Raw genomic sequence first — 13,058 nt, forward strand, 5'->3', positions numbered from 1 at the left:
CAGGTCACTATGAATCTGGGGGGGGTCATGTCCCCCCCGTCCCTAGTGCCATCTGCGCGCCTGGTGATGATGAAATATTTGGTTTTGCCCCATCTTGAAACACATAACTCCAAATGCACATTCAGTACTGGGTACAACTCATACTTGATAACCTGTCATAAAGCTCAGTTTATTTTACACATCATATTTTTGAACAATGATGAGAAAAACTTGCAGCGACATGTGGTGATGAGGATAAATTACCCCTAAAGCCACAGACTAATACATTTTTTAGAAGACTGTAAAAGGGACAGTAAAGGGCTGTTGGGACCATCTGTGGAATGTTGAGCCAGTCTAAATGACAGATGTCCTCTTTGTTTAGCTTTTTACAGCAGTTTAGGCCTATTGATCTGAATATCTTTGATTTTCTGGCTTTTTATTTTTAATTTTTTGCCACTATTAATTAACAGGGATATATAGATCCCAGTTAAATGTAGTATTAACATCTCATTTTGAGTTTTGTGATCCAGTCACTATAACAACATTATGAAGTTGTCAGAAATGTGCAAACGCAAGAGAATTTTAGAGACATAGTGTCTCAAAACATCTGGATATTTTTGTCTATTAATGTTAGCATTAGCAGCAGGAGTAGTCCACACAAAAATTTAAGTTGGCTGAAAATATACTCAAGATAGAGAAACAGATTTGGAGAAAATTTGCATTATATCACTTGCAGTGAATGGGTGAAAACATCACAATCAGAATAATCCACAAGTAACAACCCCAGTCTATCAAAAAACGTCTTGTGAAGTGAAAAGCTGGGCGTTTGTAATAAACAAATTCATCATTATGACATTTATAAGTTGCTTCTAGATAAAATACGAGCCGTCTATCCATAATTTTGCTTTCTCCAGTGAAAAAATCTTGTAGTCTGAATCAGGAGAGAAATCTGCTGAGTTTACAAATAACAACAAAAACAAAAATGACTAAAACAGTTCTAAACAAATGTGTTTATGGACTTTGGTGTGTGAGGACAACAGGGGATGGATTTTTTCAATAGAGGAAGTGTTATTATGGATTATGGCCTTGTACTTTGTCCCGGCACAACTGTTTAAAGTTAAAACACCTTAATAATGCATGTGTTTCTTACAAACACACAGCTTTTACTTTTAGGATTATTGATGTCAAGAGTATGCTTTTGATCTAATTTCAATCAAACTGCACATTCATTTTTAAGCTCTCCTGCACCCAAGAAATAAAAGTGGCAGATGAGATTATAATCCTTCTTCCAAATTAAAGTAATAAGATTTGGAAGAGAAGCCATTTACTGAGTTGGAGGGTTTACTGCCCATTCAAACCTATTTAAATGCTTTGAATGTATAATACGTTCTATTTAAAATAGTAGTTCAATCCTCTCCAGTGAAGACTGAGCGTTTATGGAAAGTGACTCAGCTCCAAGTTCACCGCCTGCATCTTAAAAAGCTCTGGTCAGATCTAAATGAGATGATCAAGGATGCTAGAGCATCTTATTTTATGAAACTGATATCTGCCTGCAAAAGGAATCCTAAAACTCTATTTGAGACTATTAACAATATTGTTTCTCCTGCTACATCTCTTGTCCCTGTGTTTTCTAAAGATGATTGCAATCATTTTTGTCTCATTTTGTGGACAAGGTTATGGCTGTCAGGGCAAGCTTTGCACCATCAGCAAACCCTCTTATAGTTACTCGACAAAGACTGTCAATTTTGGACCCTTTTTGCCCCATTTCCCTAAATTACATCCTTAAGTTAGTGGGTATGATGAAACCTTCTCAAAGCCCTGTGAATATTTCGCCTACATCTTTGTTTATGAAATCGATTACATTTATTGGCCCGTGCTTGGTTTCAATTATCTCTTAGGCTGGGCCAGGTCCCTAGGTGTTTTAAACATGCCGTTGTTCAGCCTCTCTTGAAAAAGAGTAATATTTATGCAACATCATTTAACAACTATAGGCCTATTTCTAAACTGCCTTTCATCTCTAAAATCTTAGAAAAGGTTGTGACAATGCAGTTAAATACTGTTTTGGAGGCTCATAATATATGTGATAAATTTCAGTCTGGCTTTCATAAAAACCATTCAACTGAGACTGCCCTCCTTAGGGTCTCAAATAACATTTTGATGGCTGCTGATGCAGGTGAATGTTCTGTGCTGGTTTTGCTAGATCTCAGCGCAGCGTTTGATACTGTTGATCACTGCACTTTGATTAATAGATTGTATTCTCTAGTGGGCATTTCTGGATCAGCTCTGGACTGGTTATCCTCCTATCTTTCTGACAGGAGTTTTTCTGTGTCCATAGGAACTTACAGGTCAGACTCTGTTCCTTTGTCCTTTGGTGTGCCACAAGCTTCTGTGCTTGGCCCTCTGCTTTTTAATCTGTATATGCTTCCTCTTGGCAAGATTATTAGTAGTTTCAAAATAATATCTTATCACTGTTATGCCGATGACATCCAATTATATATTTCTTTTAGTCCTGATAGACTAAACAAACTGTCCCTTTTGCAGAATTGTCTAGTCTCCATTAACAAATGGATGGCAGATAATTTTCTGCAACTAAATACTGATAAAACTGAGGTGATGATTTTTGCCCCTAACAACATTACTCCTAAGATTATTGCCAGGTTATTGGGGGTCTATCATCTTCTGATTGCAGTGACATAAGACATTTGGGTGTCATTTTTGACAGATCTATATATTTTAACAGTTGTGTAAAGTCTGTAGTTTGTTCATGTTTTTTCCATCTTAGAAACATTGCAAAGATTAGATCTATGGTTTCAAAAAAGAGATGGAGATGCTTGTTCATGCCTTTATCTCTTCACGGTTGGACTACTGCAATGTTCTGTACACTTGTTTGAACAAATCCTCTATGGTTCGATTGCAAGTTGTACAGAATTCAGCTGCAAGGCTTTTGACTAGGACCAGCAGGAGGTCACACATTACCCAGTGCTTAAGGCCCTGCATTGGCTTCCCATTGGTTTTAGGGTGCATTTTAAAATTTTTGTCATTACTTATAGAGCCCTGCATGGTCATGCACCTTCTTATATCCAGGATCTATCCCCTGGCCGGCCTTTGAGGTCTTCTGGCATAGATCTTTTAACTATTCCCAGAACATGCCTTAAGACAAAAGGTGACCATGCTTTTTGTGTTGTGGCTCCAAGGCTCTGGAACTCTCTCCCCTTAACATTGAGAACTATGGGTTTTGTAGAGTAATTTAAAAAACACCTAACACATATCGTTTTGGAAAAGCTTTTAAGGGAGTTAACTAGTTAACTGAGGTTCGGGAGCGAGGCCACGCCTCTACCAATCACCTCACTTCCCGAATCCTTCATATATCGGGCCGCCTCATACCGCGCTGTTTGTCTCTTTCTCTCGAACGACAGACGGACTTGCCTGGTCCGAACATCATTCTGTTCGATTCAATGCCACTGGCATCGCTCGAGGAGTGCCTCTCATCGTCGCGATCGCAGTCGTTTTTCCCGTGCGCTCGCGTTCGGTCGTGCACATTCCTGGGCCCGTGAGTGTTTCACTCCCAGGCTCATCTCGGGAGGACTCTGAGCTGTTCCCGGGCTCCGCCCTCTCCATCAGTGGGATCTGCAGGCCGCAGTGGTGGACGCGGAAGAAGGAATCCTCACTCTCCTCGCGAGCCGCTTCTCCAGGGCTCAACTTCCGATAGCTTTCCTCAGCGCTCCCATCGCACGTCTTCCGGATCTGAGGACAACATCAGTAACCGAACCACAGATCGCCTTCAACACGCACTTAAATCCAAGGTATCCAATTCAATCGTGCAAATAACAAACAATTATTCCAACTATATTCAGTATCAATAAAACTTCTGTCATAACAAACTTTGAGCCCTCAGCACTTCCGGCAACTCCTAGCGAGTCACTCTCTGTCACACGTGACGTCACGAGAAATTCTCCTCCACAGCATCAGACAGCAGCTCCCCCTAGCGGCAGGCAAGTCGTAATTCCACCTGCACTCACTCAATCTGATATCTCCCAAAATTCTTCTCTTCTCTATGCTCACAGTTGCTCATAAAACCCCGCTCACAAACATTCTTTCATTCCAACATCCATTCCTATACCCTTCCATTCAGCTGATTACAGCAATACGGCCCACAGCCCAAAGACATGCAGGTTGGTTGAAAATGAACATTCTAAGTTGTTCCCCCTTGACTCGTGTGCATAACAGACTTGTGTACGGATTGATTTATGTATGGATTATCTGGTCCTCGCCATGAATATAGCCACAGATGCTGGAATTGTTATACTTGTATTTTTTTAATTGTTTGCCATGAAAATAGCCTAAGATGCCGACCTGGCATTAAATAAAAATAGCTTCTTCTTATTCTTATTCTCTTTCTATACCTCCCTATCTCACTCTCTCTCTACCTCCCTCTGTACCTCCCTCTCTCGCTACCTCCCTTTGTACCACCCTCTCTCCACCTCCCTCTCTCCCTTCCCTCCCTCCCTCATTCTACCCCCTCCCTCCACCAATACCCTCCCATCCTCAATACTCCTAAAATAAACCCACTCAAAAAACATCCTTTCATCCCATCATCCATTCTTCCACCCCTCCTTCAGCCATTTTACAGCAATACGGCTCTCGTGCTTCCTAATAATTCTCAATAGCTACTTCTACAGTCCAGAAGCCTCGTTCAGCGCCACTACCTCACACGGTGCAGTCTGGACTGCTTCAACCTCCAATTCTATTTCCAACTGGTCTATATTTTTTCACCTCCCTCCATCAATACCCTTTCATCCTGCCATCTACAGCCCATATACTTAGCCAGTTACACCACCTACTTGGCCAGCTTCAGTAGCTCATCGCCCTCCTTCTATCTCAGCAGCTCTATGCTCAAAAAATTTAGCCACAGGTTGTCTACAGCAGTTCAACCAGGAGACATACTGGGGCACTCTCGACTCTGAACTCTACTGTCTATAATTCGCAGCTCAAACATCCCTTCGTGCTAACTTTGCGGAGCCCCTCCCATCTATCTTCAGCACGCTCAATTATCGCCCCCCTTCAACCTCAACCATCCTTCTCATGCAAAACTACAGTTTCAACCACTTATCCGCTGCAGCGCTGCCCCCTTCAGTTATTCCTAAGCGCCATCAAACTCATTTATCTAGCAGGCCATGGAGCTCAGCTCGCCAAAGCTGATACCACCAACGCCTTCAAGTCTTGCCTATCCATCCAGATTTCTAGTGATCCTTCGGAGTCTTCTGGAAAGGTCCCTATTACTTCACTGTACGCCTCACTTTCGGCTGCAGAAGCAGACCTAGGAATTTCGACTTTCTCTCCGAAGCACTATGCCGGATTTCACCAACAACCACACACTCCCTTGTGTCCTTCACCTTATGGATGACTTCCTAACGTTACACCTCCATCGTACCACCGTGATCAGGATTTCCACACTAATCAAGGTTTTCACCAAACTCAGCGTTCCATTTTCAGAGCAGAAAACCTCATGACCTCATTCCACCATCGAGTTTTAGGCATCACCCTTGACTCATTTCAATCTCATTCATTTCAAGCATCTCCACCCTCTACAAAATCCACCGAATCTCCCTGCTTCTTTCCAACTTCTATTAACAGATAGACGTACAAGCGTCAGCTACTTGCACTTCTAGGCCACCTCAACTATGACATCTGGATAATTCCTCAAGGGAAATCCTTCTTGTCCAACCTTCTGTCTAAAGCAGCAGCCATCCCATCTCTCCACAACAGAGTCATATTAGATGATGCATGCAAATGGAAATGCGCCTCTGGCAACAATTCCTCCCATCCCAGAACAGCATCTTCTATCTCTATAACAACTACATCTCTCATCTCGATGACTTCCAACTATATACTGATGCAGCACCCTCAATAGGCTTCAACGGCCATTACAATGGGCGCTGGTTTTCCTCCGAATGACCTCCGGAGTTCAGTTCCCTCAGTCCACAGTCAAGCGCTTTCTCCACCAGATTTATGAAATATACCCCATTATCATGGCAGCCATCCTTTGGGGGCACGAATGGTCCAGAAAATCAATACCCATCTACTTAGACAATGCAGTGGTAGTTAAAATTATAAACAAGGGAAATCGTGTTCTGCTGTTATTATGCAATCATGTGCAGGCTCACTTAATATCCGCCCGACTGCAATTCCTCCTCCGATCAACTCATATACCGGATACCTCATTCTCATAGCCAACTCATCATCTTGTTTCTCTTTTCAGAAATCCAGAGCCATAGCCCAGAATCAACATTCATTCTACTCCAGCCCACTGCTGACCAAAAAATCTTACAAACGCTTCTCAAAAGCCATACTTAATCACATTGCCCCGAGCGTGCTTCAGCGTACCTCACCGGCTGGAACCGCTCCAAGCTCACCATTCCTTCTATCAATTTCCTTTCCATAAATCGACATGCTGCCCTTGCAACTTAATTTCTTACGCTTATTCCTTCTTAAAAGATCCGAATGTGCTCTTTCCAAGCCTACTTATCAGGAATCAACTTCTTCTATAAACTAACCACTGGCAACAATTGCCCTGCTATCTCTCATTCTCACACATCCATGTTTACGAAACAAGAACCTATGCCAAACCGCCAAACGCCTTCCACTAACCACTAACCTACTTAGCCTCATCAAAAGAAAAGTGGAGCTCTAAAGCTCTTACCTGCATACTTAGCCATCTCATACGATCATGCTATCCAAATCCCAAGACTGATCAAACTTTAGACTTCATGTTCTCGCTAACATTCTTCGGCTTCCTACGATGCTCAGAACTCGCTCTGACTCCTCTACATTCAATCCTTCTATCCACTCCTGTATTTTGGAGATTACTATCCACTCCTCAGATACTCTCATCTTCACCCTTCGAAGAAGCAAACTGACCAATTAGGAACATGGTTTCCTATCTACATCTTCTGTCCATTCTCCTTCTGGGTTCTTTCTAATCTATTTTCGAATATGACTGCTCTTGACACGCAGGCCAAGCACTTCCTAAAGATCCGCTCTTCCTTACAGAAACCGGAAACCTGCCACAAGATTCAGTAACATCAGCAACCAGATGTGGAATCTCCGATGAGACTATCAGAACCCTTGGCCGCTGGTCATCTCGAGCATACCACGCCTACATCCGCAACAATATCAAGTTCTCCGTCAAGCCCAAGCTTACCTCAGCTCTTCCCAACTTAGGGGGTCCTAATCGTCTGGCCTAAATATACAAACGAGACGAAACCCCATCCTGAGTCTCTCCAGGCCATCAATTCCAGACGCCCAGATCAACCTGACCATCATTCTATCCCCTTTACCTTTTCATCCTCTTCCAACTCATCCCTAACATTCTGAACAATAAACTATTCATTTACATATTTGGTTGTGGTGTGGTCCTTGCTAGTGAAATTAACAATATGGTTAGTTATTAAATTTTTGTGGTATTAGTACAGCTGGTATTTCATTTGTTTGATTTTATTTTTATTGTAAAACGCTTTTGCCTTGACTGTGAATGGTGCTATATAAATACATTTTTACTTACAGTGAAAAAACAGTGCAGTCAAGATTGGAGTAACTTAGTTAAATTTTTTCAGAAGTCATGAGAATTTCACTGCAACGTTTGTTGTCGCTGCATTTTGAGGTTCTGAAATTTCCATTCATCGTTCTGGCACAAATTCCTCGTGGGGGCAGGGCTAACAGAGGTGGGTTCTCATTGGCTAGTGAGGTTTTGATTGACAGCTTCTTTACCTGGAAGTGAAAACATCAGTGTTGTGTTGTTCACACGTGTGACTAAGAATCTGTAATGCCGAGTTCACACTGCATGATTTTCAAAGTCATTGGATCACTGTTGTTTTCACACTGCACGACTATCTGGGGTAGCATTCAGTTGTTGCTGTGTTCACATTGCACGATGGATCGGCGACAGGAGGTTACACACTGCATGACTTTACAATAGGAAGAATCGCTGACAACTCTGTCTGGTCTGTAAACTATGTTCCATATAACTCCTTCCCGAACTTCCCGCTGCCCTGTATCTTGCTCTCTCATTGGCTGTAGGTCATCGCCGATGTATTTTTCAGTCAAAACTCATTTCAAACTCATTTTACACAGCAGGATTTTGAATCACCCACAGGTCCAGATATTTAGCATGACAAATATTTCGCTGATTCTCTACCGATTCTCTTTGATATTTCACACTGCGTGATTGTCACTCGCATGAACAATTTGCCTCCGATTTTGGACAGTTGATGGCAATTTCACAAAACCTGTCAGCGAGTGAAAATCAGGGCTAAAATTGTGCAGTGTGTGGCATAAGCGTAAATGAAAACTTCAGACGCGTAAAACTCAGATGCATTTGTAAGTCCATATCGGCGAAAGAAAGAGGAGAAAACAGTGAGCAAAGCATGCAGTGTATTTAAATAGAAAGTTAAAAATTTTCCTGTGATTTTTTTTTTTTTTCAGTTTCGAAGACATTTTATTTATTTCTCAGTTTAGATTTTATTTTTTCTTGAGAAGTTACGTTCAAAATTAATGGCACAAATCTGATTAATATTTTAGCTGTATTTTAAATTATGCCTTGCATTTTGTGTTTTAGGATTACAGGAAATGTCTGTAAACTTATCTGACAATGTCCTGGCAGAAAATTATCATTACCTTTTCCATTTTTCGACATATTTCTACTTAAGTGATCAACAATTATAGGTACAAGCTAATAATAATGTGTATCATATTAACAATTATTATTGAACAATGCAACTTAATTCACATGTGATATGTGTATTGCTAGGCATCTATCTCCAGCTCTCTTCAAGCTGATATGCAGCTTGGCTGGCTAGCTAATCAGTGGTTTCCTCTTTTTGTGTGATTTAGAAAAAAAAATGGAGTGGGTGGACTTTTACCATTATACACACTGCTAACACAATCATGTTCAAATAGCATATAAAAGTGAATTTTGCATAATAGGTACCCTTTAAAAAATCATATTGCAATTTCAATAAAGTTTCTAGCTCATGGACCCAAAAATGAATTGTAAACTTAGAAACCAGCAAATTTTTTGCTCACTCCAGCCCCACCATTAGCCTCACAGGCACTAGTCCTGCATTTAAATCATTGCTATTGCTGAACATATGCTGATATAAAACAGAGAACAGGATCATGCCAGGGCATATTCCAGGATTTCCAGGATCTGGGACGAAGGCCAAAACATCAGTGGCTTGTTGAAGGTCTGATAGATTAACATTTGATATCAGCAAAAAATATTTTTCAAGTATTTTCGAGATTACCCAGATCACCTCAGATGTGGTTCTGTATTAATGAAGTAAATGAACATCTGGGTATGATGCCAGTGCTCGTTTGTGCCTCTATTTTCTCCCTCCTTTCTCTCACCATATGGTCCATTCCTGGAAGTAAATAGGTAGAGGTTAACATTACTTGCTTTCTGTCTCACACATATAAACAATATTATTAGTAGTATTGCTCAATGTTCTAATGCTTTATGGTCTTGTTTGCCTTGAAAATGTCTAAGAGATGACTGTATTTCAATAATTAAGAGCCTGGCGAAAGGAAAATTATGTCTTTGTGATAACAGGTAAACAATATAAAAGTCTCAGTCCACCTACTGTCGTAACATTGTAAATGAGGCTTATAAAAATGAGGTATTGACAAAATGTATTAGGTAAAAACATTGGGACATTACAGTGAACAGCATGATAAGTGTACAGTATTATGATGAGTTGTACAAACAAAGTTTGTGGTTTGACTCTGTTTTGGAATGGCTATTTAGCAGCTGGCTTTGTTTTAAAATTTTACAAAGCAACTTTTTAGATTTTAAAGCTGAATATCTGGCCATTTATGGTGTCAGATGTCCAAAAGAGCATCCAAACCACGACTGATTAATAGTATCCATTAATGTATCCATTTGTTCCAACTGTCTTTTTGAGCAGGTTTCTTCAGAACAACATAATTCAGATGGTCTCAAGCTGTGCCTTCAGTGGACTATACACTATAGAAAAACTGTAAGTTCTTATTTTTTCTTATCTTTCACTTCAGATCAGCTTTTTGAAAAGATTATATATATTGACTCTGTTTTGGTGTTACTGATCAGTGCAATTTTATTAACTTTTATTAGCATCTGCTCCTTCATGAAAAGAGAGTGTGTGGTCATGTGATTTTATATATATATATATATATATATATATATATATATTTGAGGGATTTATGGTACTTTTTTATTATTTATTTGCCTCAAAGTTATTCATATTTTTAGTGCTGGGCAACGATTCATCACGATTAATCACATCCAAAATAAAAGTTTTTGTGTACATAATATATATATGTGTACTGTGTATATTTATTATGTATATAAATACACACACATGCATGTATATATTTAAGAAAAATATGTTATGTTATATATTAAATATGTTTATTTATATATAACAAATTATATGAATATAAATATATACATGTAAATACATGTAAATATTTTAAATTTTTTTAATGTATAATATTTTTATATAAAATGAAAACATTATATGTAAAATTCACTTTTGTTTATTTTTACTTATAGAGATAATTCATGGTAAATTTGCCATGCGTAAGTGGAATATTTCTGCCACCTGGTGAAAAACACTATTAAAATGAAAATGTCATGATAATTCCACTATATCCAATAGATGGCAGAAGAGGACCACTCATTGTCACGTTTACCATTTCCACTCTGCAATATAGTTGTTTTCACATGTTTTGCTTTTGGATTTATACTTAGAATCATAAAATCACTATTATAACATTTACAAATCATCTTTTTGTCAAAGTTCAACGTTGTTTTGTACTGAAGAATGGAGTAGCAAAAAGTTTTCAAAAAACTCATCGGAGTTATGTGAATCACACAGATGGCCTATTTTGAATTCACAATGGGAATTTTCAGCGAAAGCTGACTAGTTGTTCATCCTTGTTAACCGTCTTCTCAGTTTCTCTCAAATGTAAATCAAACGCTTATTCATTCACAAACATATCATAACCTTTCTTTTTATTTTTTGAGAAATAGAGATACTCAGGAATGAACTGATATTATCATTATTCACTTTGCCCCTTTAGGCAACAACGTTAAATGTTGAATGACTTAATGACTTACAATGAAAAAAATAAAAAATAATAGGTTAAGCTTACCAGTCTCTGTTCACTTGGACATCGCTGTCCTCATTTTAATGCATTGTTTTTCTTTTCCTTTTATTTTCTGCACCCCAAAACGTTAATTTTGGTAATGTGTCTGGACAGTGACAGTAATGTGTTTGAAGGCTGAGCGGTTGATATGTACTCAGTTTATAATAAATGCATTTTTGAACTCATTAAAAATCATTATTTTTAACAACTGATTATTTATAACATTTTAGATGATTTCCACAAAAAGATTTTGGCAAAATGGTGCACTGCATATACTGCATATCCCATTTTTGCGCCACTGTTTGAATATTGAACAATGTACCACACTTGCACGAGATTGTGGCATGATCAATTATATTTATTTCTTCTGTTATTGCTTTAGGTGTGGAGCACAATGGCATCTTTGGGCTGTAGATCTCTTTCTGTTTGTGGGGCCAAATGGGGACTGGCTAATTTTTTAAAGGGGTCATATGATGCGATTAAAATTTTTCCTTTCTCTTTGGATTTGAATGAGCTCCTTGTGACTAGAATATAGTAATCGTCTTTCCTTTTCAGCAGTTCTGAGATTGTTTTGGTTCCAGAAGTGATGAAGGACAAGCCTAATCCCGAGATGATGAAGATATATGATGTTGTATATCATTAGGGAAAGTCAGCTCTGGATGATACATTACATCTTTCACAGTTTTGTAGGAATTACAGTCTTTTACCTTGGCTTTTCTGTTCCAATCTGTTTTTAGTTCATTTAAAAACATCTCAGAAGCAGCACAGTGTGAGACAGAAATGAGTTGTACAGTGCTCATATTCATTTGCGTTCCTAATAGGGCAATTTATTCTTTTTATGTCTGTAAATCCATCCTTTGGACAATTTAATACTTAACCTTTTTAATACTAAATCTTTTTCTATCAATTTCAAGTCTGTGTCCCTAATTAAACATTGTCTTTTGTGCAGGTTTCTCAGCCAAAACCACATAACCTATTTAGGACCAGGTGTATTCAGAGATCTACACAAATTAGACTGGCTGTGAGTATGTATCGCATCACATTTAATGAGCTAGAACATAAATGCAGGTAGAATGTTGAGACCATGATCAACTGGAAACCATCAGTTAGCAACTATCTGAATTTTTATGTACTTTAAAGAAAGTTCATGCATTTTGAAGCATTTATTTCGTTCTATATAAAAAAAGTAATAACTAAAACAATACAGCAACAGGCATATTTAGTGTATCTGTCATTTTGTTTAGTTTTTCACTTTGTCATTTTAAAAATTTCATATGTCTATTTTTATGTTTCAAATGTTTATTTTATTCAGTATTTCTATTAATATCTTGTAATATTTTATTACAAAATGTATTACAATTAATTTTAGTACAATATTTTATTACAAATTTTATTATATATATTTTTTTCTCATATAGTTGTTTTGGAGAAGCACTGTCTCCCTTGGTAAATATGATGCTAAAAACTATAATGCTTAATTAAATTAATCAGAATCATAAGCATAATCACACAGAAAAGATGTGGTCTGTGGAATAGCACTGACTAGTACAGTTTGGCTCTGGAAAGTGCTGAAAATAGAATGTGGTTTTGCAGAAAGTAGGTGAGAATTACTTGGGTGACTTGTTGGTTGACAAACACAGACAAAGGTTGAACAGATGCATGCAGTACTAGAACAAGTGGCATCAAGATATTTCTTTCTATCATGCAAAAAACGAAACAAACAAAAAAACAGAGTTGAAATCGGACATTCTAACAATGTATTTCTTTGCTTAACATTTTGTAAAAGACTTTTCAGTATTATTGTGTTTTTTTCCCTTCAGAGTATTGGATCACAATCCACTTAAAAGTGTCACCTGTGATACTTTCATCGGTCTGAGGTCGCTGACATTTCTGTA

The 13,058-nt window shown here is 38.4% G+C and overlaps 1 protein-coding gene across 2 annotated transcripts in view; it reads left to right on the forward strand.

Annotated features, from left to right (window-relative positions):
• Positions 1-13,058, forward strand: part of rxfp2a (relaxin family peptide receptor 2a) — a 54,316-nt gene that overhangs the window by 24,319 nt on the left and 16,939 nt on the right. For both annotated transcript variants that reach the window (XM_016539197.1, XM_016539198.1), the window contains exons 6-8: positions 9,942-10,013; positions 12,113-12,184; positions 12,984-13,055. In XM_016539197.1, the coding sequence (XP_016394683.1) occupies positions 9,942-10,013; positions 12,113-12,184; positions 12,984-13,055 (216 nt within the window). The remainder of the gene's footprint in view (positions 1-9,941; positions 10,014-12,112; positions 12,185-12,983; positions 13,056-13,058) is intronic.

Source organism: Sinocyclocheilus rhinocerous, unplaced genomic scaffold (genome assembly GCF_001515625.1).
Source record: "Sinocyclocheilus rhinocerous isolate Xijiao unplaced genomic scaffold, SAMN03320098_v1.1 scaffold397, whole genome shotgun sequence".
NCBI classification, from domain to species: Eukaryota; Metazoa; Chordata; class Actinopteri; order Cypriniformes; family Cyprinidae; genus Sinocyclocheilus; species Sinocyclocheilus rhinocerous.